Source organism: Pan paniscus, chromosome X (assembly GCF_029289425.2).
Source record: "Pan paniscus chromosome X, NHGRI_mPanPan1-v2.0_pri, whole genome shotgun sequence".
NCBI lineage: Eukaryota > Metazoa > Chordata > Mammalia > Primates > Hominidae > Pan > Pan paniscus.
This window is the reverse complement of record NC_073272.2, coordinates 58,727,451-58,755,389: the sequence shown is the minus strand read 5'-3', so window position 1 is coordinate 58,755,389 and position 27,939 is coordinate 58,727,451. Positions and strand designations below refer to the sequence as shown.

At 38.2% G+C, this 27,939-nt stretch overlaps 1 protein-coding gene across 1 annotated transcript in view; it reads right to left on the bottom strand.

The window, feature by feature from the left end:
• Nucleotides 1-25,223, bottom strand: part of FAAH2 (fatty acid amide hydrolase 2) — a 210,219-nt gene extending 184,996 nt beyond the window's left edge. The window contains 3 exon segments of the mRNA XM_055106172.2: nucleotides 1,258-1,394; nucleotides 19,426-19,508; nucleotides 24,995-25,223. Of these exon segments, the coding sequence (XP_054962147.1) occupies nucleotides 1,258-1,394; nucleotides 19,426-19,508; nucleotides 24,995-25,186 (412 nt within the window). The 5' untranslated portion in view covers nucleotides 25,187-25,223.
• Between the last annotated feature and the right edge of the window lie 2,716 nt (nucleotides 25,224-27,939).

Genomic DNA, 27,939 nt, shown 5'->3' with positions numbered 1-27,939 from the left:
AGAAACCCATGCATCTCTCCCTTCTCAGTGTTCTGGGGTTGGGAGCTCCTCCCCAGCTTCATTACTGTCCACAGATCTCTGCTCCTTACTCTCAAGTAGCACGCTGTAGCCCTGGGTGCACCTGACTGTCTCTTAGCTGGGACTCGGTTCTGCCTGTGCTAGGGGATCCAATATGCTCCAGGCTAGCTAGGAAAGTACTCACGTGCATCAATACACTGAGGCTGGGCTGCAGGGGCTGTTATGTGCACCTGCTCCTGCAGAGTAGCTAGGCATGGATGCTGGGAGTGGCTGAAAGGCAGGAAAGCTTGCAGAGCAGATGCACCTCAGTCCCATGAAGAAGCTGGCTCTGCTCTCTCCTGGGTCAGAGGTCATCCCAGCCTGCACCTCCTCGGAGGAATGGGAAGACTTGGGGATTGGTGCCTATGGCTACTCTCAGCTGGAGCTGCCCAGAGCACCAAAAGCTTCCAGGCTCCAAGCCCTCTGAAGGCCCATCTCTGCCTGCTCTCCATCAGATCTTCCTGCCAGCTCATACACCCATGGGCGACAAGGGTTCCCCTATAGCTAGGATCCCAAAGATTCCTGGTGAAGGTGAGGCCTCAGTTCCCTCACTGACCCCTTTCGCAGGAGCCATTTAAGGCCAGGCTTCAGTTACTGATTTTAAATCTTTCTTTTCATGTATACTCACTGAAAGCCATACATTTCCCTCTAAGTACTAATTTAGCTACATCCCATAAGTTTTGTTATATTATTATATTTTTTCTTTCAGTTCAAACATTTCCTTGTGATTTATTTCTTTGACTTATGGGTTATTTAAAAATACATTGTTTACGTTCCAAATATTTGGGATTTTCATTTACTTTTGAGGCTAGCAGGAAGTTACAAAATAAGAACTGTATTACAGAGAAAGCACAGGTATTTATCAGAATTCAAGCTTGGCTTTAGCCTAACTACTTTAGGGTCATGAGCCTCAATTTTCTTATCTGAAAAATGAGATCAATAATACTATTCTTATAAGTTTGCTGTAAGGATTAATGGATACTGAGCATAGTGCCCCCATATGCCATACAGAGCTAACAGAGGATGACCATTATCATTTATTTTCCCAATGGAACTTGCTGAATATTTCCTTTCATTTCAAACTGAGGAAGCAGCATGAGTTAGTCCTTCACTTTTATACCATCCTTTTTAGTTTATAAGTTTAGAAAATGTAGCAACTTGTGAATTAAACTCATGTAGCCAAAAATAAAAGAATAGTACCTTGTAGCTGGAAAGCTTCCTTGACTGTCAAAGGAACCCCAAGGAAGGGCCATTTATTTTCCAGGGTGGCTTCATCTTCCTGCTTCTCTGCAAGCTTTTGATCTACAGCATGAGCCTCCTTCATCGCTTCCTCAAACCTAAGAAGAAATAAAACAATGCAAACTTTAAATAAACAAGTCATCCAACCAACTTTATTAAAAGAATACCCATATCAACATGTTAATATGTAATCAACAAATTAAAGTTAATGTACTTGTCAAGAGCCTTATAAAGCTGACCATTTGAGCCAGTGATTCTCCTTTTAGGAATCCATCATAAGAACAGTAATCCAACCTAGTAAGAATTATCCCTACAGAAAGCTGGTCAGTGCATCATTATTTATATTAGAAAAACAAATAAAATCTCCTTGTCACCAAATGAATAATTATAGATATCTACAAGAGACAACTGTATGGCCAATAAACGTGGTGTTGCGTAAAGGCCATAAACAGACACTTCTCAAAAGAAGTCATTTATGCAGCCAACAAACATGAAAAAAAGCTCAACATCACTGATCATTAGAGAAATGCAAATAAAAACCTAAATGAGATACCATCTCTCACCAGTCAGAATGGCAATTGTTAAAAATCAAGAAACAACAGATGCTGCCGAGGCTACAGAGGTAAAGGAATGCTTTTACGCTGTTGGTGAGAATGTACATTACTTCAACCATTGTGAAAAACGGTATGACAATTCTTCAAAGACCTAGAACCAGAAATTCCATTTGATCCAGCAATCCCATTATTGGATATATACCCAAAAGAATATAAATCATTTTATTATAAAGATACATGCACACATATGTTCATTGCGCCACTATTTACAATAGTAAACACATGGAATCCACCCAAATTCTCATCAATGGTAGACTGGATAAAGAAAATGTGGTACATCAAAAAGAAATGAGATCATATTCTTTGCAGGGACATGGATGGAGCTGGAAGCCATTATCCTCAGCAAACTAATGCAGGAATAGAAAACCAAACATTATATGTTCCCACTCATAAGTGGGAGCTGAAAAATGGGGACTCATGGACACAGGGAGGGAAACAACACACACTGGGGCCTCTCAGGGGTGGAAAGAGCATCAGATAAAATAGCTAATGCATGCTGGACTCAACACTTAGGTGATGGATTGATAGGTGCAGAAAACCACCATGGTACACGTTTACCTTGTAACAAACCTGCACATCCTGCATATGTACCCTAGTACTTAAAATAAAATAAAATAAAAAGTGGTGTTTCCTAAAAGTTTTACTGCACTTCGGAAATTCCTATGATGTAATGTCATTTAATGTAAGTGAAAAGAGAAGGTTATAGCAGTATATTCCTAGTGTAACCTCAATCATGTGAAAATCGTAAGCAAAACATTAACAGTGAATAACTACTCTTTTGGTGCTATGATTATAGGTAATTTTTTGTTGTTTTTTGCAGATGTTCTATAATGGACATAATTACAGCAATTTCCAGAATGAAACAATAAGTCAATATGCCCAAAAGAACACAGTTTAAATGTATGTGGTAATACAATCACTAAAGTATGCAATTCCAGTGTGATTTCTCAGTATCACAAATATTAATTCTTGAAAATGAAATTTAAAATCCTTTACATAACCTTTCATGTGACTTAAAATAACTTTAATAAAATATCTTTGGGCTCACTGGAAATACCAATGACATTTATTGATTACTTCAACAAATATTCAAAGTATTAAAAAATGAATATGATAATGTCTATGCTTTTAAGATGAATAAAAATTAGGGAACTCTCATTTCCTAGTTTTGTGAACTATGCAAGCTCTTTTATTTCACTGGATTTTAGTTGCTTCAATTGTAAATTGGGGACAATAATATCTATCTAACATGGTGGTAGTGAGGATGCATTGGGAAAATGGATATAAAGAACTGTTGGAAGTTTCTAAAAAGGAGGATTTTTTACTGTCATGTGTATATGACAATATGCTAGAAATGGAGGAGACAGGAGTTACAGAGTATGCCAGGATAATGATATAATGATATTTAACAATTAATGATATATTTCAGGTATTGGGCAGTACTTTAAATATTGTACAGTCAGTTAATCCTGACACTCATGTGATGTAATAAACAACCTACAGAATAGGAGAAAATATTTACAAACTATGCATCCAACAGAGATCTAATATCCAGAATCTATAAGGAACTTCAACAATTAAACAAGCAAAAAAATAAATAACCCCACTTAAAAGTGGGCAAAAGATGTGAACGGACACTTCTCCAAAGAAGATAGACAAGCAGCCAAGAAATATATGAAAAAATGCTCATCATCACTAATCATCAGAGAAATGCAAATAAAAACCACAATTAGATATCCTCTCACACCAGTCAGAATGGCTATTATTAAAAGTAAAAAAACAACAGATACCAGTGAAGCTGCAGAGAAAAGGGAATGTTGATGGGAATGTAAATTAGTTCAGCCATAGTGGAAAGCAGTTTGGAGATTTCTCAAATAACTTAAAACAAAACTACCATTTGACCCAGCAATCACATTACTGGGTATATACCCAAAAGAAAATAAATAGTTTTACCAAAAAGACACTTGCATTTGTATGTTCATCACTATGCTATCACAATAGCAAAGACATGGAATCAATCTAGATGCCCATCAATGGTGGATTGGATAAAGAAAATTTGGTGTGTATGCATCATGGAATACTACACAGCCACAGAAAGAATGAAATCATGTCCTTTGCAGCAACATGGACGCACCCAGAGATCATTATCCTAACCTAATTAACACAGGCACAAAAACCAAATATCACATTGTTCTCATTTCTCAGTGGGAGCTAAATACTGGATGCTCACGGCCATAAAGATAGCAACAATAGACACTGGAGACTAACAGATGCGGAAGTGTGTGAGCGAGGGAAAGTTTTGAAAAACTATTGGATACTATACTCACTATCTGGGTGATGGGATCATTTGCATCCCAAACCTCAGTATCACACAATATATTCATATAACAAACCTGCACATGTGCCCCTTGAATTTAAGATAAAAGTTGATATTATATTTTTAAAATGTGGCTAATGCAATATGTTGAAAGTATTTTGACATATTTAGTTAAATAATATGTACTATGAAAATTAATTCCACCTGTTTCTTTTCACTTTTTAAAATACAGCTGCTAGAATATGTGAAATTGCACATTTCCCTCATAATTTATTTCTATTGAACAATATTAATCTAGAGAGAGAATGCATAGTTTTGTATCTCAGCTCCACTATTTACTGTATCTCCTTCGAAAACTTACTTAACCTTTCTGTATTTCAGTTTCCTCATCTGTATAATGGAGCTAAAAATAATTACCTCATAGAATTGTTGATATTATGCAATTAGCTACTGCATTTGTAAAGCACAACAGTACCGGGAACATTGTAAGCACACAAGTGCTAACTATCACTGATACTACTAATGCTTCTTATTATAGAGAAGAAGAACCCCAAACAGAGAGAATAGAAAGATGAAGGGATGAGAAAACATGGCTCATTTTAATGAAAACTTATTTGGTTATTTGTCTAGCCTTTGTTCTCTGAGTACTACTGGCCCAACGACAGGGGTAAAAACTCTGTTGTCATGCATATAACCCTATTGGTGGGCCAGTGGTACTCAGAGGATAAAGGCTATATATATATATATATATATATATGTGTGTGTGTGTATACGTGTGTGTATATATACATATATAGTACATATATAGTACTATATAGTGTGTATATATACTATATAGTACTATATATGTACTATATATGTATATATATAGTGTATATATATACATATATAGTACATATATAGTATATATAGTGTGTATATATACTATATAGTACTATATATGTATATATAGTGTATATATATAGTGTATATATACATATATAGTATATATATAGTGTATATATGGTGTATATAAAGTGTATATATAGTATACGTATATATGGTATGGTATATATATAGTGTATACATATAGTGTGTGTGTATATATATACACACACACACACACACACACACACACACACAAGATGTTGCTAGTCTCGGTGTACTGAACACTTGAGCCAAGTGAAACAAATAAAATTATCTCTTTCCCTAGAGGTTCAACTAAAAGAAAGAAGGACTGGGGTTGGTTAGAACACATTAATGGCAGGGCTCTTAAATGAAGGCCCACAAATCTCCTACGTTTGAGAGTCCAGAGCTACATCAGTCCCTGAACTTCCCAGGGTCTAGTTGTTCAAATGTCTCATAATTTGTCAAATTGTGAGGATCTTTATGATTATTGGCCACACCACTACCTTTTTACACCCATAAGCCAGTAAAAGTACAATTCTATTGCAATGAAAAGAATAATTGTCAGCACAGCCATTTAGAAACTATAGACATTTCTGTGTGTCTATAGCTAGTTACAAAGTAGCATCATTACCATTTGTAGAGTAAAGGCCAGCACTCTAAGTTTTACACATTCTGGGGGCCTTGCAGATACATACTGTCTACTTGGGGAAAAGGACACATTTTGCTTTGCTTATATCCCATCCCTCACACTTTGGTTGCACAAAAAGAAGCAGAAGGGTGTGAAGTTGAAGTTACCCACTTTCTGGAAATAAAAAAGCTTTCAGTTGCCAATTCAGAAGGATTGGGAACCTAAGACCAATATTTCCAATAGGCACAAACTTGGAACCTCAGTAAAGCATCCACGTGCCTAAGACTGCTAGTTACTGAAAGCTTCTCTGGATGTGAGCCTCATCCAAGGCAAAACGGCCTGTAGCCTTGTGTTTAGGAAACGTTAGGAAAGAAAACCTTGAGGCACAGTGTCCCAGTCTGCAACCAGTCTGAGGAAAAGAGTACTCAGAGAGATAGATATCAGATGGGGTAGTAGCTGAAGGAGAAAGTCTGTGATTAGGAGGTGAAAATAACTCAAAAAGCTGGACTGAACTAGAAGGGACTCTTCAGATGAATAGCAAAAATACACAAGTGGAGTAAAAAGGAAGTTATATGTGGGAGAATGGCACAAGATAAAGCTGAAAAACTAAGGTATGCCAGATTACAAAGGGCCCTTACGTGGCGTTCTAGGGAGTCTGGGTATTGAAATGTTTAAAGCAGGAAAGGGGCATAATCTCTTTAGTGATTTACAGATATCCTTTGGCTTTTGCAAAATAAAAAGTATGGGGAAGGGAGAGCAAAACTAGAAACACAAAGATTACTGCAGTAGGCAAAGATGATGGTGATTGGGACTAAAGTGACAGCAGTTGAGGTAGAGAAAAGTAGAGTTATTTAGAGATGAGATCTTGAGAGAGATATTTAGAAGGTAGAACTCATATAAAATATTAGAAGGTTAGAATGTGGGGGATGAAGGAATTTTTTTTTCCAGTTTTTCTGGCTTATAGTAGTTGGCAATGTCATTCACTGAAATTTTCATTTCATGAGTTTGATTTTAATTATTTTGACTTTTGGTGCCCATGTGACTTCCTGGTAGAGGTGTCAAGTAGGTAGATATACATATATGGGAATTGAGCTCAGAGGAAAGGTCTGGGCTGCAGACAAAGTTCCAGGAGTTATCAGTGTTCAAATGATATTTGAAGTCATAGAAGACCAAGGCTAAGTATATTTATAACTACATGAACTATTATACACATACACACACACACACACACAAAATTACAGAATCACACCTTAAGGAAGAATAAAATGTATTTAGATGTGTAAGAGTTAAATAATAAAATAATAGAAGAGCACTGTCTAGAAGCCAAAGGTAGCAATGACTTCAAGAACAGGACAATTATCATTTTGATAATAAGACCAACATGTACAATATACTGAGTCTATTTTATGTGCCAATTATTGTGTTTTAAATTCATTAAGTTGTTCCATCCTCACAATAATCCCATTAGGTACATAACAACTGCTTCATTATGATTATGAGGAAACTGAGATAAAGAGAGGTTAAGGACTCACCCAAAGTCATATTGTCAAGAGTTGCAGACATTGTTCGCTGCCTATCCAAAATCCACTTTTTCCCTTTATAAATGTAACTTCCATTTTTCAGGCAACTCTCTTTATTGTACTGCCATACGCCTTACAGGGAATAGGCCCAATCTCTAACCTTAAGTGTGTGATTTCTTATTTGTTTAGTGCAATCACAGTAATGTTATTCACCTTGCCAAAAATTGGTTTACCAGTGGTATCTGGTCACAATTTTGTCTCTTGAGACATAAGGCATAGTAGCCATCTTATGACAATGAGAAGATCTAGTCTAATAAGGCTGACAAACTAGGATGTCCAAGGCAAAAGACTGAAAACAGGTTAATGATAACATTTTTCAGCTGCTGAGTCAATCAATTCTAGAGCTAACATACCAAAAGACTTACTGGTTTGTGGGATAGTATATTTTCCGTATTACTTTCAGTCATTTTGAATTGGATTTTCTGTTCTTTGCAGTGGAAACAGCCCAAACTGATAGAGTTAGCAGGCTATTTTGTTTGTTTGTTTTGTTTTTTGTTTTGTTTTGTTTTTGAGACAGTCTCTCTCTGTCGGCCAGGCTGGAGTGCAGTGGCAAGATCTCGGCTCACTGCAACCTCCACCTCCTGGGCTCAAGCAATTCTCCTGCCTCGGCCCCCTGAGTAGCTGGGATTACAGGCATGTGCCACCACACCCAGCTAATTTTTGTATTTTTAGTAGAGATGGGGTTTCACCATGTTGGCCAGGCTGGTCTCGAACTCCTGACCTCAGGTAATCTGCCCGCCTCAGCCTCTCAAAGTGCTGGGATTACAGGTGTGAGCCACCGCGCCCAGCCAGCAGGTTATTTTTAATTGAGTGATAGGAACAGAAGCTAGATTTCAGTGAGTATAGGTGTAAATTAGAGGTAAGGATTCAGAAAAATAAGTATTGACTACATTTTTTAGAAGCTTACTTATGTTAAAAAAAGTGAGACAATTTTGGTAGCGAATTAGGCACGGCAAAATATTAATCTGAGAATGTTGCAATCTGGCCTCTTACAAACACAAAGAACCTGGCTATCCAAAAAGCAGTGTAGCAGAGTGGACAAATCCCAGGCTTTGGAGAAAGACTGATCTGAGGTGGTTATATAACCTTGCAAGTGACAACTTCCTAAACTGTTTCTCCAGCTATAAAATGGTGGTAACAATAAAATCTACATGATTTGTTATTTAAATGTCATAATGCATAAACACAGTACCTAGCACAGAAGAGCCACTCAGTAAATGGTGGCTATCACTATCATCATTACTAATTCATCAGGTTCTCCTGACAGTCAACAAAATTCTTGTCAGGAAAATCAAAGGATTAGAATCACAGAAGATTAAGCCAAAGCCATGTCACCCAAACCATAGAGCTTAGGGAAGTGGCAAAATGAAATTTAGGAAGTGGGTTACAAGTCTCTATATCAGAAAAACAATGAGAAGAACTGCAGCAGCTATTTCTTCAACAAGTCCTACCAATACTGATGTTATCAGCACCATTTACTGGCACAATATTTGTTCATGCAAGACAGGGTTCCTGAAACACTTGTCTCCCAGGAGTTTCCCAACCAGGTGGGGCAGGGCAATCAGGCTTCCCAGTCCTGTTCTTTCCAAGGATGGAGAAAAGGTAGTGCCTTAACTATGTACACTTTCCTAAGGTCTTGAAATCCCCTTCATTAGCATTGCCCAAACTTCAGCCACATACAATCAGCACAAGCAGAGAACTTCCAAGGGAAGGTTGATAAAGGCATAAAGGAAATTGGATACCCTTACATGTGGCCTCAGTGGCACAGGGCAGTACTAGACTCCTGAGACCAAGGAAATCCTCATAGTTTCAGCCAAGCTGAAACAAGGAACCTCAGCCAAAAATCCTTACCCTTGCTTCTATGGAGACAAACAGGATGAGGCCTAAGGGTGGCTGTGACACCAGATGATACATAGGCTGGCCAATGTGGGTTGAGTGAAAGATTTATTGAGGTCTGAGAGGGTTTTTAAAAAAATCTATATATCTTGAAATCTTGCACTTGCTCAGTGATTCAAGTACAGCCAGTGGTAGGGGAGCGAAATCCAAGGAGGATTCTACCCCTTGGATAGCTTTTTGGTGGAAAGCAACACATTATATCACTTTCTCCAGAAAGCCTTTTCTGACACCTCTCCAGTCTTGGATCAGTAACCTTCTCTATGATACCACAGTACTCTTTTCTTCCCCTATCAGAGCACTAATTCCACTGTGCTGTAAATAACGGTTATTCTCATGCTTCAACCACCAGACTGGGAGCTGAAAGAAGTCAGGGACTGTTGTGTTTATCTTTATATCTTCAACACCTAGCATGCTACCAGGTGTATAGTAAGCATTCAATAACCATTTGTGGGATAAATGAATGAAAGTGTTTTCAAGCATTTAAATCCATAAAACCATAAATTTTGAGGGTCCATATTATTTTCCCCTTTAGAAAGGATAAAACAAAGATTCACAGAGATTCAAAAACATGCCTAAGTTCATGAAATAACTAACAGAGGAAGAATTTTGTCCCAGGTCTGTGTGATTCTGTAAGTGTGTATTTTGAGTCTTGACATCTCTGGACTCTAGGGCTCCCAGAAAGTTTGCCGTGACCATTTTCTATGTCATTCATAGATTGGGAAGAATATACTTATTGGATGAAATGCATGACAATAGATGCTTCAGGGAGCAAAGTCTAAAACTAGTAACAAATTTGTACTTTTCCAGGCAAGCAAGAAAAACAGTGAACAATAAATCATAATCCAGGAAGATATAGGAAGCCAACAGATTGCAGAGCATAAGACGAAACTGCATTCAGGAGCTCCAAAACAAACATTGTCTAAACACATGTATATTAATTCGTTACTTACTGAAGAAATGCTGAATCTCAGATCATGTTCTACACACTGAAGACAATAAGATTAAAAAGATATGGTCCATGCCACTGAGGAACTCAGAGTCTGGTGGGTGAGACAACCAACACCACAATGACTATGCAATGTTGAACCAGTTTTTATATTATTATCTCTCAGCCCTGAAACAAGTATTCTATATGCCACTTTTTTTTTATTAGATTTTATGTGAAGATATTTCTTTTATTATTATTATTATACTTTAAGTTTTAGGGTACATGTGCACAACGTGCAGGTTTGTTACATATGTATACATGTGCCATGTTGGTGTGCTGCACCCATTAACTCGTCATTTAGCATTAGGTATATCTCCTAATGCTATCCATCACCCCTCCCCCCACCCCACAACAGTCCCCGGTGTCTGATGTTCCCCTTCCTGTGTCTATGTGTTCTCATTGTTCAATTCCCACCTATGAGTGAGAACATGTGGTGTTTGGTTTTTTGTCCTTGTGATAGTTTGCTGAGAATGATGGTTTCCAGCTTCATCCATGTCCCTACAAAGGAAATGAACTCATCATTTTTTATGGCTGCATAGTATTCCATTGTGTGTATGTGCCAAATTTTCTTAATCCAGTCTATCATTGTTGGACATTTGGGTTGGTTCCAAGTCTTTGCTATTGTGAATAGTGCTGCAATAGACATATGTGTGCATGTGTCTTTATAGCAGCATGATTTATAATCCTTTGGGTATATACCCAGTAATGAGATGGCTGGGTCAAATGGTATTTCTAGTTCTAGATCCCTGAGGAATCACCACACTGACTTCCACAAGGGTTGAACTAGTTTACGGTCCCACCAACAGTGTAAAAGTGTTCCTATTTCTCCACATCCTCTCCAGCACCTGTTGTTTCCTGACTTCTTAATGATCACCATTCTAACTGGTGTGAGATGGTTATCTCATTGTGGTTTTGATTTGCATTTCTCTGATGGCCAGTGATGAGCATTTTTTCATGTGTTTTTTGGCTGCATAAATGTCTTCTTTTGAGAAGTGTCTGTTCACATCCTTTGCCCACTTTTTGATGGGGTTGTTTGTTTTTTTCTTGTAAATTTGTATGAGTTCACTGTAGATTCTGGATATTAGCCCTTTACCAGATGAGTAGGTTGCAAAAAATTTTCTCCCATTTTGTACGTTGCCTGTTCACTCTGATGGTGGTTTCTTTTGCTGTGCAGGAGCTCTTTAGCTTAATTAGATCCCATTTGTCAATTTTGGCTTTTGTTGCCATTGCTTTTGGTGTTTTAGACATGAAGTCCTTGCCCATGTCTATGTCCTGAATGGTATTGCCCAGGTTTTCTTCTAGGCTTTTTATGCTTTTAGGTCTGACATGTAAGTCTTTAATCCATCTTGAATTAATTTTTGTATAAGGTGTAAGGAAAGGATCCAGTTTCAGCTTTCTACATATATAGCTAGCCGGTTTTCACAGAACCATTTATTAAATAGGGAATCCTTTCCCCATTGCTTGTTTTTGTCAGGTTTGTCAAAGATCAGATAGTTGTAGATATGCAGCATTTTTTCTGAGGGCTCTGTTCTGTTCCATTGGTCTATATCTCTGTTTTGGTACCAGTACCATACTGTTGTGATTACTGTAGCCTTGTAGTATAGTTTGAAGTCAGGTAGCGTGATGCCTCCAGCTTTGTTCTTTTGGCTTAGGATTGACTTGGCAATGCGGGCTCTTTTTTGGTTCCATATGAACTTTAAAGTAGTTTTTTCCAATTCTGTGAAGAAAGTCATTTGTAGCTTAATGGGGATGGCATTGAATCTATAAATTACCTTGGACAGTATGGCCATTTTCATGATATTGATTCTTCCTACCCATGAGCATGGAATTTTCTTCCATTTGTTTGTATCCTCTTTTATTTCATTGAGCAGTGGTTTGTAGTTCTCCTTGAAGAGGTCCTTCACATCCCTTGTAAGTTGGACTCCTAGGTATTTTATTCTCTTTGAAGCAATTGTGAATGGGAGTTCACTCATGATTTGGCTCTCTGTTTGTCTGTTATTGGTGTATAAGAATGCTTGTGATTTTTGTACATTGATTTTGTATCCTGAGACTTTGCTGAAGTTGCATATTAGCTTAAGGAGATTTTGGACTGAGACGATGGGGTTTTCTAGATATACAATCATGTCATCTGCAAACAGAGACAATTTGACTTCCTCTTTTCCTAATTGAATGCCCTTTATTTCCTTCTCCTGTCTGATGTCCCTGGCCATAACTTCCAACACTATGTTGAATAGGAGTGGTGAGAGAGGGCATCCCTGTCTTGTGCCAGTTTTCAAAGGGAATGCTTCCAGTTTTTGTCCATTCAGTATGATATTGGCTGTGGGTTTGTCATAGATAGCTCTTATTATTTTGAGATACATCCCATCAATACCTAATTTATTGGAGAGTTTTTAGCATGAAGGGTTGTTGAATGTTGCCAAAGGCCTTTTCTGCATCTATTGAGATAACCATGTGGTTTTTGTCTTTGGTTCTGTTTATATGCTGAATTAACTTTATTCGTTTTCCTATGTTGAACCAGCCTTGCATCCCAGGGATGAACCCCACTTGATCATGGTGGATAAGTTTTTTCATGTGTTGCTGGATTCGGTTTGCCAGCATTTTATTGAGGATTTTTGCATCAATGTTCATCAAGGATATTGGTATAAAATTCTCTTTTTTTTTGTTGTGTCTCTGTCAGGCTTTGTTAGCAGGATGATGCTGGCCTCATAAAATGAGTTAGGGAGGATTCCCTCTTTTTCTATTGATTGGAATAGTTTCAGAAGGAATGGTACCAGCTCCTCCTTGTACCTCTGGTAGAATTCGGCTGTGAATCCATCTGCTCCTGAACTTTTTTTGGTTGGTAAGCTATTAATTATTGCCTCAATTTCAGAGCCCATTATTGGTCTATTCAGAGATTCAACTTCTTCCTGGTTTAGTCTTGGGACAGTGTAGGTGTTGAGGAATTTATCCATTTCTTCTAGATTTTCTAGTTTATTTGCATAGAGGTGTTTATAGTAGTCTGATGGTAGTTTGTATTTCTGTGGGATCAGTGGTGACATACCCTTTGTCATTTTTTATTGTGTCTAATTGATTATTCTCCTTTTTCTTCTTTATTAGTCTGGCTAGTGGTCCATCAATTTTGTTGATCTTTTCAAAAAACCAGCTCCTGGATTCATTGATTTTTTGAAGGGTTTTTTGTGTCTCTATTTCCTTCAGTTCTGCTCTGATCTTAGTTATTTCTTGCCTTCTGCTAGCTTTTGAATGTGTTTGGTCTTGCTTCTCTAGTTCTTTTAATTGTGATGTTAGGGTGTCAATTTTAGATCTTTCCTGCTTTCTCTTGTGGGCATTTAGTGCTATAAATTTCCCTCTACACACTGCTTTGAATGTGTCCCAGAGATCCTGGTATGTTGTGTCTTTGTTCTCGTTGGTTTCAAAGAACATCTTTATTTCTGCCTTCATTTCGTTATGTACCCAGTAGTCATTCAGGAGCAGGTTGTTCAGTTTCCATGTAGTTGAGGGGTTTTGAGTGAGTTTCTTAATCCTGAGTTCTAGTTTGATTGCACTGTGGTCTGAGAGACAGTTTGTTATAATTTCTGTTCTTTTACATTTGCTGAGGAGTGCTTTGCTTCCAACTATGTGGTCAATTTTGGAACAAGTGCAATGTGGTGCTGAGAAGAATGTATATTCTGTTGATTTGGGGTGGAGAGTTCTGTAGGTGTCTATTAGGTCCGCTTGGTGCAGAGCTGAGTTCAATTCCTGGATATCCTTGTTAACTTTCTGTCTCGTTGATCTGTCTAATGTTGACAGTGGGGTGTCAAAGTCTCCCATTATTATTGTGTGGGAGTCTAAGTCTCTTTGTAGGTCACTAAGGACTTGCTTTATGAATCTCGGTGCTCCTGTATTGGGTGCATATATATTTAGGATAGTTAGCTCTTCTTGTTGAATTGATCCCTTTACTATTATGTAATGGCCTTCTTTGTCTCTTTTGATCTTTGTTGGTTTAAAGTCTGTTGTATCGGAGACTAGGATTGCAACCCCTGCCTTTTTTTGTTTTCCATTTGCTTGGTAGATCTTCCTCCATCCCTTTATTTTGAGCCTATGTGTGTCTCTGCTTGTGAGATGGGTTTGCTGAATACAGCACACTGATGGGTCTTGTCTCCTTTTCCAATTTGCCAATCTGTGTCTTTTAATTGGAGCATTTAGTCCATTTACATTTAAGGTTAATATTTTTATGTGTGAATTTGATTCTGTCATTATGATCTTAGCTGGTTATTTTGCTCATTAGTTGATGCAGTTTCTCCCTAGCCTTGATGGTCTTTACAATTTGGCAGGTTTTTGCAGTGGCTGGTATCGGTTGTTCCTTTCCATGTTTAGTGCTTCCTTCAGGAGCTCTTTCAGGGCAGGCCTGGTGGTAACAAAATCTGTCAGCATTTGCTTGTCTGTAAAGGATTTTATTTCTCCTGCACTTATGAAGCTTAGTTTGGCTGTATATGAAATGCTGGGTTGAAAGTTCTTTTCTTTAAGAATGTTGAATATTGGCCCCCACTCTCTTCTGGCTTGTAGAGTTTCTGCCGAGAGATCAGCTGTTAGTCTGATGGGCTTCCCTTTTTGGGTAACTCAGCCTTTCTCTCTGGCTGCCCTCAACATTTTTTCCTTCATTTCAACTTTGGTGAATCTGACAATTATTTGTCTTGGAGTTGCTCTTCTTGAGGTTTATTTTTGTTCTGTTTTCTGTATTTCCTGGATCTGAATGTTGGCCTGCCTTGCTAGATTGGGGAATTTCTCCTAAATAATATCCTGCAGAGTGTTTTCCAACTTGGTTCCATTCTCCCCGTGACTTTCAGGTACACCAATCAGACATAGATTTGGTCTTTTCACATAGTCCCATATTTCTTGGATGCTGGTTCATTTCTTTTTATTCCTTTTTCTCTAAACTTCTCTTCTCGCTTCATTTCATTTATTTGATCTTCCATCACTGGTACCCTTTCTTCCACTTGATCAAATCAGCTATTGAGGCTTGTGCATTCACCATGTAGTTCTGGTGCTGTGGTTTTCGGCTCCATCAGGTCCTTTAAGGACTTCTCTGCCTTGATTATTGTAGTTAGCCGTTCATCTAATCTTTTTTCAAGTTTTTTTAACTTCTTTGCCATGGGTTCAAACTTCCTCCTTTAGCTTGCAGTAGTTTGATCATCTGAAGCCTTCTTCTCTGAACTCGTGAAAGTCATTCTCCATCCAGCTTTGTTGCATTGCTGATTAGTAGCTGCATTCCTTTGGAAGAGGAGTGGTGCTCTGATTTTTAGAGTTTCTGGTTTTTCCGCTCTGTTTTTTCCCCCATCTTTGTGGTTTTATCTACCTTTGGTCTTTGATGATGGTGACGTACAGATGGATTTTTGGTGGGGATGTCCTTTCTGTTTGTTAGTTTTCCTTGTAACAGGCAGGACCCTCAGCTGCAGGTCTGCTGGAGTTTACTGGAGGTCCACTGCATACCCTGTTTGCCTGGGTATCAGCAGTGGTGGCTGCAGAACAGCGGATATTGGTGAACCACAAATGCTGCTGCCTGATCTTTCCTCTGGATGTTTTGTCTCAGAGGAGTACTGGGCTGTGTGAGGTGTCAGTCTGGCCCTACTGAGGGGTGCCTCCCAGTTAGAGTACTCGGGGGTCAGGGACCCACTTGAGGAGGCAGTCTGCCTGTTCTCAGATCTCAAGCTGCATGCTGGGAGAACCACTACTCTCTTCAAATCTGTCAGACAGGGACATTTAAGTCTGCAGAGGTTATTGCTGTCTTTTGTTTGTGTCCTGCCCCCAGAGGTGGAGCCCACAGAGGCAGGCAGGCCTCCTTGAGCTGTGGTGGGCTCCACCCAGTTTGAGCTTCCTGGCCGCTTTGTTTACCTACTCAAGCCTGAGCAAAGGCAGGCACCTCTCCCCCAGCCTCACTGCTGCCTTGCAGTTTGATCTCAGACTGCTGTCCTAGCAATGAGCGAGGCTCCGTGGGCATAGGACCTTCTGATCCAAGTGCGGGATATAATCTCCTGGTGTGCCCTTTGTTAAGCCCGTTGGAAAAGCGCAGTATTAGGGTGGGAGTGACCCGATTTTCCAGGTGCCATCTGTCACCCCTTTCTTTGACTAGGAAAGGGAATTCCCTGATCCCTTGCACTTCCTGGGTGAGGTGATGCCTCGCCCTGCTGCTGCTCATGCAGCACCCTCTGTCCTGCACCCACTGTCCAGCACTCCCCAGTGAGATGAACCCAGTACCTCAGTTGGAAATGCAGAAATCACTCATCTTCTGCGTCGCTTACACTGAGAACTGTAGACTGGAGTTGTTCCTATTCGGCCATCTTGGCTCCACCCCCTCTATATGCCACTTTCTGATGGGACTCAGAAAACTAAACTTTCCTTTGATAATTTGTGCCCTCTTGGATCCTTCAAATATGGGTGCCAGAGAAAGACTAGGAGGAAAGAAAAGAGGTGAAGGGGTTTGTTTCTTTCAGTTTGCCTGCTGTTCCTGACACCATTGTTTCAACAATAGCCTTTCACCCAGGCAACAGTAGTTGATTCCAGTTTCCTATTTCTTCCCACACTCTAGAACTAGTCTCATCACACACCCTCAGAAATACTGGCACCAGTCAGCTGGCAGCTGCTTCTCAGAATTCTGAACCACAGCTCTGAATATGAGGTCCCCTTTCAAAGTTTCTGAGGTAGAAGCAGCAGCCAGGCAACACCCTCTTCACAGATGTCTTGGTCCCAGCTCTGCAGGCATTTCCTTTGAGCTCCTAGATTCTGATAATCCCAATTTCTTCCCTTTGTTCCCTCATACCTAGGGTGTTCCCTCAGTTTGCTGTTTCCTGCAGTTATCATCTTGGTGTTACTTCAGTGTTACTTTTTTTTGTTTTTTCATTCCTTAAACATCTATTCTACCAATTCCCTATATTAAATTCTTTGTTAAAATAGTGTGGTTTCTGGGCCCTTCATGATACAAAAGTGACATGAGCACAATGTGCTCTGGGAGCTCAGAGTAGAAATCTCACAGAGACTGAGATGATTAGATAATGTAAAATTGAGAACTGGACTGAGTCCTAAAAAATTAACTAAGCCAAATAAAGGAGAGGTGGGGAAAGGGAAAGTGTTCCAGGCAAAAGTAATAACATGTGCAAAGTTATGCAGATGATAGAGAGCATAAATGGATCAGGAGAAATAGAGTAGTTCCGTACGATTAGAATAGGATATGAAGGAAAACAAGTTTGACATGATGATAAATAAAGAAGAAGAGTCAGTAAAACTTGTTGATTAATTAGAGTTAGAAGAAAGATTTGGGAAAGGAAGGAAGAAGGTAGAGTCTAGGGGTACACCTAGGTATCTTGCTTGTGTGACTGGTTGGAAGAACAGGTTTGGGAAGGAGGTAAAAAAGCAGTGACTATTTTCTCATCAGTCAATCACAAACACAAAGCTGGAAGCCAAAGAAAGACAAAGCTAGAAGCCAGCATAATTAAAGTTCACATATCTTCCTACTATTTTGTAGCTGTGTGATTTTAATCATTGAACTGCCTTGAGAGTAAGTTTTAGTGCCAAGCAAACAGGGATAACAATGCAATAGAACTGTGTGTAATCATAAGGACAGCTCCATTTATTGAGCTCATGTTGTAATAACAACCATAACAATAAAAGAGCTAACACTGAGGGATTGATGGAAGGTTCTATACTAGGGGCTTTACACATATTTTTCATCTTAATGCCAGTGTTTTAAATTTCTAGTAAAATAAAAACACTGTTATCAGGACAGTAAGCCCATTTGGGGGCCCTTTACAGGAGGGAGGAAAAAAGCACAGATGTCACACATAGCATGCATGAACTTCATAAAATTATTTCTGAGCATCTTTTTATTTTACCTAAGGTCTCTGTCTTAGAAACAGTCCTGTTTTCTCTCTCTTCAAATCTCCAATCCCCTGACAGTCACTGCCCTGCCATGCTCCCCCCATTTACCCACAAGAACCCTCTCCGGTCTCCGAGTAGTAGCCCAAACTCATTATTTTCAACAAGGTCAAAATTTTGATTTTCTCTCAGGTCTTTATCTGTGTCCTCATACACAAAAACAAGCTCTGCAACCACTGACCCCCTTCTTCGAAACTCCTTTTTAAAAGGCAACAGAAAATTTAAATAATAGAATCTCTCTCAAATGTTTAAAGATACACTCTGCCCCAAAAGTACCCCCAAATTACATTTCAGGTAAAAGTTGGTTCACAGATGAAAGAGACAAGTCAGGACCTCCTGAAACATAGAACCACCCCATAGTTCTGTTATGTCAGCTTGGCATCACATATCCATATTCTTGAATCATGGTTGTCACATACATTTTTTGAAATGCTGTTGAGATGATCAAATGAGAAAACATGTATAAAGTATCTATTATGATACAAATCCATTTGATGCAGTACTTATATTTCATTAAAATATTTTAAATGTCTATAATTTCATGATATTGGCTAGTTTTCATTTTATTTACATTAACCATCCATGTTAAATGATAGGTTTTCAATATGTGTAGTGATATAAAGTTTCATTTTAAAATGATTAAGTTAGAATAAGTGACTCAATTTTAATAAGTATATTAACAACAACAAAGCTGACGTGCAAACAAGACAAAAATCCTAAAGATGGTACATGAATGGCTGAGAGCTACACAATGGCACCCTATGTCATGGTGTGCTGAGAAGAACTGTGCTACCCACTAAACAGAATATTACAAAGAAAATAATCCAAGTTTTTGGCCCTCTAATACCTCAGAGCTGCTGAGAAGTGTTTACTTAGCAATAGAGACACAGAAGTAATGTATATGATACCTATATAAAATACTATCTACTATGCTAAATACACATTTGAAAAAGTGTGCATGTGTAGGGGGGTTCTCCTATTAGAGTCACTGCCAAATATTAATCTATTCAGTAAATGTTCGATGATGCCTACCAAACTGTAGACCTTGTTCTGGATGTTGGATATGCAAAAACAACAAAATTTAGTCCTTGCCATCAAGGATCTTGCAGTTAATAGGAGGAGGATGCAGACAAATAATCATAAACACTCAACAAAGGACTAAATACTGAAATTAGAAGTCAGAGAAGTTCCCAGTGAGAACAAGGGAAGGACAAAGAGAAAGAAGAATCTAGGAAATATGCTAAGGTGGCATGACCACAGAAGTAGAACAAAAACCACCATAAATGACTCCTTGAGAGAGTGGAAATGCTCACCTGTACTTGACAATTCCATTGATCATTGGGTTCACATCCTTGATTCTGTTGATATAAGCCTGAACAACATCTATACATTTCACCTGCAAAATACAATACTTTAGTCAGCAGCCATTTATTCACTAAACAATTCATTCAACAAGTATTTCCTGAAAGACTCCTATGTACATTAATCATTTTTTGAGACCCTTTCAGTGAATTACACAGTGTAGTCCCCCATGAGGCAAAATATGAGGCTAAGGAGGTATAAGATGTCTACTTTGAAGGTAAGAAGTCAGGAATATACCAGTATAAGAAAGTTCCAAACAATGAGTAGGGATAAAAGGAATAAACTCTGCTGAAATTAAATATAAATTGGAGTTCAGAGATATTATGTATATATACTAAACTAGCAAATATTTTGTTCTAGTAAATAATCAATAAAAAAATAGATATTGTTTCAGTAATACCCTGAAACTTAACAGTATACATCAACTCTGCAAAACCAAGAGTTGGAGAGTGGAGACATAAAAGGGCATAAAGGTAGGGTTTCCAGATAAAATACAGGAAATCAAGTTAAATTTGAATTTCTAATGAATAGAGAGTAATTTTTAATATAAGTATGTCCCAATAATTGCATGGGGATGATTATACTGAAATCTATTTGTTATTTATCTTAAATTTAAATTTAGCTAAGCATATTGTACTTTTGTTTGCTAAATTTACCAACACTAAACCAAAGGTCTTAAGTTAAGCATGTGAGCAGGAATGAGACAAGTAAAACATCCTGGGTGGGTGCTACAGGATTATAATTTAATTATTATATACAATTGTAGTTTTAATGCTAATTCTTAGACATGAGACAATAAACATTAGAAAATTGCAAAGCAAAACAGAACCCCAAGTAATGAGGAGCGAAAAATAATTAAAAAGAAATCAGATCAAGACAGAAAAAAGAAGGAAAGGACAAGAAAAAGCAAGTATGATAAATTATAAACATTACATCAAGTGAAAAGGATTAAACCAATTACATAATAAGTGTGAAGGACTGAATTCCCCTGCCAGAGGGCAAAAGCATTAAATTTGGTTTTAAAAAAAGCTCAGCTATACAATGTTTATACGAAATTCATCTGGAACAAAAAGACAATGAAAGATTGAAAACAAAGAGTTAGGCAAACATATACTAGGTGAAAACAAACAATAAGAAAGGAGAGGTGGTATCATTAATATTAGAGAAAGCAAATTTTAAAACTGAAACCTAAAATGGTATGATACATGAGGAGGCTGTAACAGTCATATACTTTTCTGTTTTAATAAAGCTGGCAAATACATGAAGCATATACTACAAATACAAAGAGAAGTTGACCAGATGTATAAGTACAGTAGTAAACAATATAGCTCCCTCAGAGACTCACAGACCAAGGAGTAAAAAGTGAGGATATATCCAAGAATTTAATAATACAACCAACATGCTCAAATGCATAGTGAGGGAGAATTTTTACTCCATCAAGAATATGTTCTTTATTCATCAATCATTAACAAAAAATAATCATGTCACACAAAGCAAATCTTAAATCCCAAATGGTTTTAGAGAATTTCTAAGTCAATTTGACAAATTATCATATCCAGAAATATTAGAAACCCAAAATTAAACAGTGATATTTAGAAGCCTTAATTATTTCAAAAACATTCTTCCATATAACCAATGGATCTAAGAGGTAAACAAAACTAAAATGGCAAATTATCAGGAAATTCACAAAAAGAGGATCATTTCTTATCAAATATATTGATTATGGCTAAAATTGTCCTAATATGCTTTTATTTATAAAAAGTAAGACAATATATAAGGTATTCAACTTAAAATAATAGAAAAATAAAGCAATTTTTTTAAAGAATAACAAGATCAAGATAAAATTTAATAACAGAAATAAAATAGGAACAGTAACAACAAAACCAGTATAAAAAGATGAACTAACTTTTAAATACCTATCAAATGGATAAACTGCAACAAGCATGATGGAGAAAGAGTGTGTGCAGAAAAATGGTTAGTATTAAGAATGAAAAAATAAGGTACAACCATAGATACAGGGGAGATTTATAAAACTATAAAAGAAAGTTACATGTACTTTTTCTTTTGGGTTAACTCTACTTGTCCTTTAGAATTATGCGTCTAGTAGGTTTTCAGTAAATGTTTGTTAAATGCATGCACAGACAGAGATTTCAGACACCATAACTCAATAGTCTAGTGTATACAGAGCTCTAGCATTAAGAGCCTGGATTGTCAAGCTGATGTCTAGCACCTGGTCACTCCATCAACGTATACAACCCCAAAGATCTTCAACTGCCACTGCTACCGTAATTGAGTTTGTAGCATGCAGCACGTGAGAAAAAAAAAAAAGCAGGGATTAGAGGTAGAAGTTAACATGACCATAATTGCCATTTGCTAAATACTTATTATATGCCAAGAACTTTATATATATTATGTCATTAAATATTCCTAGAAACACATGTAATGTTATCCCCATTATACAGATGAAGTCATTGAGGCTCACTGAGGTTAAGTGACTTAACCAAAGTCACATAGCTGAGCCTGGATATTTGTGTTTGCTTATTCCAAATGAACCTTGCTGTTCATTTGGAGAAATGAAGACTAGGTACATGGTTAGAAAATCCATTCACTACAGAAAAGTACAAATGAAAAGTGAAAGCTTCTCACTCTCTCTCTCTTTCCCTCCCTCTCTCCCTTATTCCCTTCTCCCCTCTCTTCAGCTCTCTCTCCCTTCTTCACACAAAAGGAATCATATTATATTCATTGCTCAGTACCTTATATTTTTACCACGTAACATAATTCAGAACTATTTACGTATCTGTTCCTTTAGATCAACTTCATACTTATTTTTTATTACTTATCTAAAAACTGAAAATACTTTTTTCTAATTTTCTAAAGTATTGATTATATTTATTATAAATAGGTAACATGAGCACACGTTTCAAAAATCTGAAAGTAAAAAAGATCATGCAATGAAGCCTCTTTCCACCCTTGTCTCCTAACAAAGGAGATGAATAAAGGGTGGGACTTACGGTTTCAAAACCTCATTGACTTTCGGATCATCAACAAAATCAAATATCCAAATGTGCAAAAACAATGACCAGGCTATGTATGATGGTGGCCATAAGTTGATGTATTTTTGGCAAGGCCCAACCTTGGATACCAACTGAGGCTGTGGAGGTTCAGATGACATAGTGGTAGCCTGAATTCTGAATAATAGAAGAGTAATCATAGGGACACAAAAGCAAGCAAAAGACAGTAGACACTGACTCACAGGAAACTGACTGTTCAATCAGAGCTCGTTATCAAGAAGCATACTCTTCCATAAAGTGCCAACAAAAATTAAGTAAGATTTACCTGGCTCTACCACTTTCTAGCTGTGTGGCATTGGACAAGCTATTAGAAAGCGCTAAACTTTATTTTCCTTCTCTGTAAGATGATGATAATCATATGTACCTCAAAATGTCATTATGAAGATTCAATTTACAAAAATCTAAGTAAAATGTTTGCCTTATCAAGTGGCACATGGTAGGTGTTTAAGAAATTTAGTTGTTTTGCAGTAACAATATTTCCATGTTTAAAAAAGTCAGAAACTAGGGGATAAATAAAACTTTGTATCCACTCCACTTCTCCCCTTCAGAACATTTTTATAAATCTAGATAAACTATATCTAGATCATCTCATCTCATGGGCAAGCATGAATAAAAAATGGCTAGTTACCAAAAACCTGATGATAGTAATAATAGTAATAGTTAATATTTATATAGGATTAGTATGCCAGACAATATTCTATAAGTTTTACATATATGAATTCATTTAATTCATCACAATAACTCTAAAAGGTAGATTCTATTATCAAATCCATTTTTCTTAAAGGATATCAGAGACACAAAAAGTTAAGAAATGCTTTTAAGGCCGGGCGCAGTGGCTCACACCTGTAATCCCAGCACTTTGGGAGGCCGAGGTGGGTGGATCACGAGGTCCGGAGATCAAGACCATCCTGGCTAACACGATGAAAACCCGTCTCTACTAAAAAATACAAAATATTAGCCGGGCATGGTGGCGGGCGCCTGTAGTCCCAGCTACTCGGGAGGCTGAGGCAGGAGAATGGCGTCAACCCGGGAGGCGGAGCTTGCAGTGAGCGAAGATCGCACCACTGCACTCCAGCCCAGGCGACAGAGCGAGACTCCGTCTCAAAAAAAAAAAAAAAAAAAAGAAATGTTTTTAAGATCACAGAGCTAGATCGTAGAAAAGCTAGGATTTCTGAACCCAGGGAGTCTGACTCTAGAGTCCATCCTTCTAATCATTATGTTACACAATCTTCTATGTGCCAGGTTCTTGATATGTATTATCTGCAATTGGTGTGGCACAAGGTCACAGAGCCATGAACAGACAGTCCAAAATTTGAAATATATCATCTTTCTACTATTAGGTTGGTGCAAAAGTAATTGTGATTTTTGCCATTAAAAGTAATGTCAAAATCTCAATTACAAAATCACAATTACTTTTGCACCAACCGAATACATCCCATTGCCTCCCTAACTGGTAGAAAAGCATGCATGAGTGGGTAGAGGCTGGGGAGGGGGTACAGCAAGAAGACAGGATATGTCTTTGAAAGGTAACCAGGAGTACAATACAAATATTAATAATTCATACATTCAGGAGCACATACTGAGATAGTATTTGCGGCATGCCTATTCTTTGTTAAGTAGTATTGTAGATTCTGGAAATAAAGCAATGACGAAAAACAAATGAAACAGCAGAGCGGTGAAAACAAGCAGAGTATAAATAAACAATACTAGACTGTAGCTCAAGATGTCCAGGTAACCAATCATTTATATGACAGAGATGAATAGTCCTGCCTGCACAATTCTATAGAGAACGAATGAGCTGCTTAATTTTTTTAATTTAGAACTTTCAACAATTTTTGTGCAAATCATTTTACTTCAGTTTCCTTATGCATAAAATATGAATATTGCCTATATAACTGCATCCGTGAAATAGAATATGCTTAAGTACCCAGGCAGAGTATTTCACATATACTATGCAATAAATATATGGTAGACACAGCTTTTACTATCCTAGACCAAGTACTACTTTTATTTTAAATCAATTTTAAAAAGAATTGGTTGAATGGTAAGCAGCAGGTTGATCTGGGGCCTGTGAGAGACGGAAGAATAGAGAGAGAGAAAGGGAGAGGGAGAGAGAAAGAGAGAGACTGACTTTCCATAGCTGAGAATCAGTTTGAAACTCACACCTGCTTTACCCCACACACAGTAATTATGCACAAATAGGACAAATGGATAGGAAGGACTATGACGGTACCAAAATAGTCCAACCCATGCCCACAGTAAATGTCCTTGGTAAAAATAAACGTACTACAACACCCAGAAGTCTCCCTTCATCCCCAATAAATGCCTCTCCTAAGTCAAGTCGCCCTAGTAGAGAATGGAAAGGAAACCACAACCACCGCCACCACTAAGCTTCCTGGATCCTGCTAAAAGACCTGTCCCTCCAGCCTCTTCTGAATTGCATTCTCACCTTTCTCTGTCGGATCAGCCTGGCCAGCTGCATCCCCGAAAGCAGAAGCAATGGTTCAGTCACCGGCCGAGGGGTCTTTGAGGCAAACTTTGGGCCCCCTAAGACTAAAGCTGCTCGGCCTACTAAGCCTATGAGAAAGCCTAGCGCCCGCAAGAGGAACAACTGAATGCGGGCGGTAAATGAAGGTGCCATCGCAGCCTGGATTCCGCACGGTCCTAGTGCTTGAGGGTTACGTGCATCCTGGGGAAAGGACGAGAAAAGTACTAAGCAAAGAGGGACTTATGAAGCTTTTCGTTTACAAGTCCAGTGTCTACCCACAATTCCACAGGAGCTTGTTTATCATCACCTGCAGGGCTCCTAGCCAGAGATGGGGGCGGAGACTTCCCAGCTGCTGCCTGTGTGCAATGCTACCTGTCGTTAGTGCTGTTGTAACCCAAGACAGAAAATGCGTCATAAGAAAGAACACTGGCCTTGGAATTCCCCAGTTCTGCTACTGTGTAGCCCTGGCCAACTTACACTATATCTCCTAGTCAGTTTACTCATAAGAAAAAAATGGGAATAACTACTCCTATATCAAAGGGTTACCATAAACACTAGATAATAAGTAAAAACATTTAGCACAATTTATGGTAAATAGTATAAGTGGTAGTTGTTATAGTTTATTTCAGTTGTGCTTGTGAAAAAAGTGTTGTAAGTATACCTTTGTATACAAATATTCAGTATGCTCAACAAACAACTAAATGGCAAGCATATATACATTTTCCATATGCATATTATTTAATCCTTATAAGATCACTTACAGGTAGTACTGATGAACATCAAATCTCCAGCCCATCTGTCTCCTAAACTGGACACTTGAAATGCCTTTTTTGACATATCCATGTGAATGTCTTCCAGATCGTTCAAACTCAACAAGTCCAAAACTCATCCTTTTCTCCCCCAGACTGCTGCCCCTGCAGGTTTACAAATGGAATTTTCATCCACCCAGTCAGCCATGCCAAAAATCTAGAATCACTTCAGATTCTTCCATTTCTCTTATTCTCATGACAGAATCCAGCCCTTCCCTCTCAACTCAGTCTGGCTCAGATCTCACTGAGGTTTACATGAACTTCTACAAATAATCTAGCTGATCACTCTGCCTTTATTTATAGAGTGTTCTTTCTAATATGTAAATCTGACAATATTACACCCCTGCCAATAACTCCGCAATAATTCTCCATTTTCCACAGATTCAAGACCCATCTACTTTGTCCGGCATTCGACTCTCATGACTGGTGTCTGAAAAACTCTATGCTTCATCCCTAACCCCTTCTATCCCTCACATGCTAAGCTCCTGACAAACAACTATCCGAAAGTTCTCTCTTCCCTCCTTATCTTTGCATCTGCTTTCCCAACCTCTTCATCTAGTTCAGGACAAGTACCACCTCCTCCAGGAAGTCTTCCCTGAACTTACAACTGGGTGTGATGCCACTCTTTTGTAACCCTGCACTCCACAGATTAACAAAATCATAGCACTTACAACCCTCTGTTATGTGTTAGGTTTTTGTGTCTATGCCCCATCTAGATATAAACTCCTCGAAGAACAGGGTCATTCTAATTCCTCTTTGTATTGCCAGAGCCTGACATAGGGCTTGATGAGAAGTCAATACAGGTTTGTAGGCTGAAGGTATGTGATTATGAGGTAATGAGCGTTGAAGATAGGGATTCGAGCTTGGCATTTAAGGTCTTGGGTAGGTGAAATGACAACGTCATCCAGGTCACTGTCTTTTCACCTGCAGAACTTAGGTTGATACTGAAAGTGTCATCACAGCACTTCTAGCCTAATTCAAGCACCTGGTAGAAAGCAGGTTAATCATGACAGGCACATCTAGCAGATCCAGTAAAGAAAGCTGATAAAGCAGGTTGTCATAATCTAGGCTCCATTACAGTTCTGAGCAAAACCTGTTAGCTGAGTGAAACTTCCTTACCAGAGAAAGGTTTTGTCAAAATGAAAATATTTACTTTGCCCAACTTTTGTTACTTTATTTAAGTTGTAAATGACAAATATGTGAGCCTGAGGTACAAAGAATGCTCACTGATTGGGCTCTGACCAGACAGACCTGAATCCAAATCCTAGATCCAGCACTCATTATGTTTTTGACCTTGAACAAATCACTTAATGTCCCTAGGTGTGTTTTCTCATCTGTAAAGTAGAATAACAGCTGCCATATGGTGTTATGAAGATTAAATCACATATGGATGTAAAGCTTCTGTTTTTTTTTACAATCTTAAATATTTTAATTTTATATTAATAGTTAGACCATGTTAAGTATATTGCCATTGTTGGCAACATATCACCAGAACATTTTTATCTTGCAAAATGAATACATACTATACATGAATCGACTACCTGTTTTCCCCATTGACTGGTCCTTTACAAATGCCATTCTATTTTCTCTTTTTAAAAGTGCAACTACTTTAGCTAACTCGTATAAGTGGATTCATACTTTTTATGATGGACTTATTACACTTATCATAAGACCATTAAGATTTATCTTTAAAATAGATGTTAAATTTCCTGCTTTTTAAAAGCTGAGTAATATTCCGGGTTTTGTTGTTGTTGTTGTTGTTGTTGTTTTGTTTTGTTATGATATGGTGTCTCATTCTGTCGCCCAGGCTGGAGCGCCACTGGAGTGCAGTGGCACCATCTTGGCTCACTGCAACCTTTGCCTCCCGGGTTCAAGTGATTCTCCTGCCTCAGCCTTCCAAGTAGCTGGGATTATAAGCACCCACCACCATGCCCAGCTAATTTTTGTATTTTTAATAGAGACGGGGTTTTGCCATGTTGGCCAGGCTGGTCTTGAGCTCCTGACCTCAGGTGATCCTCCTGCCCTGGCCTCCCAAAGTGCTGGGATTACAGGCATGAGCCACTGCGTCCAACCTTATTCTGTGATTTTTATATTCCA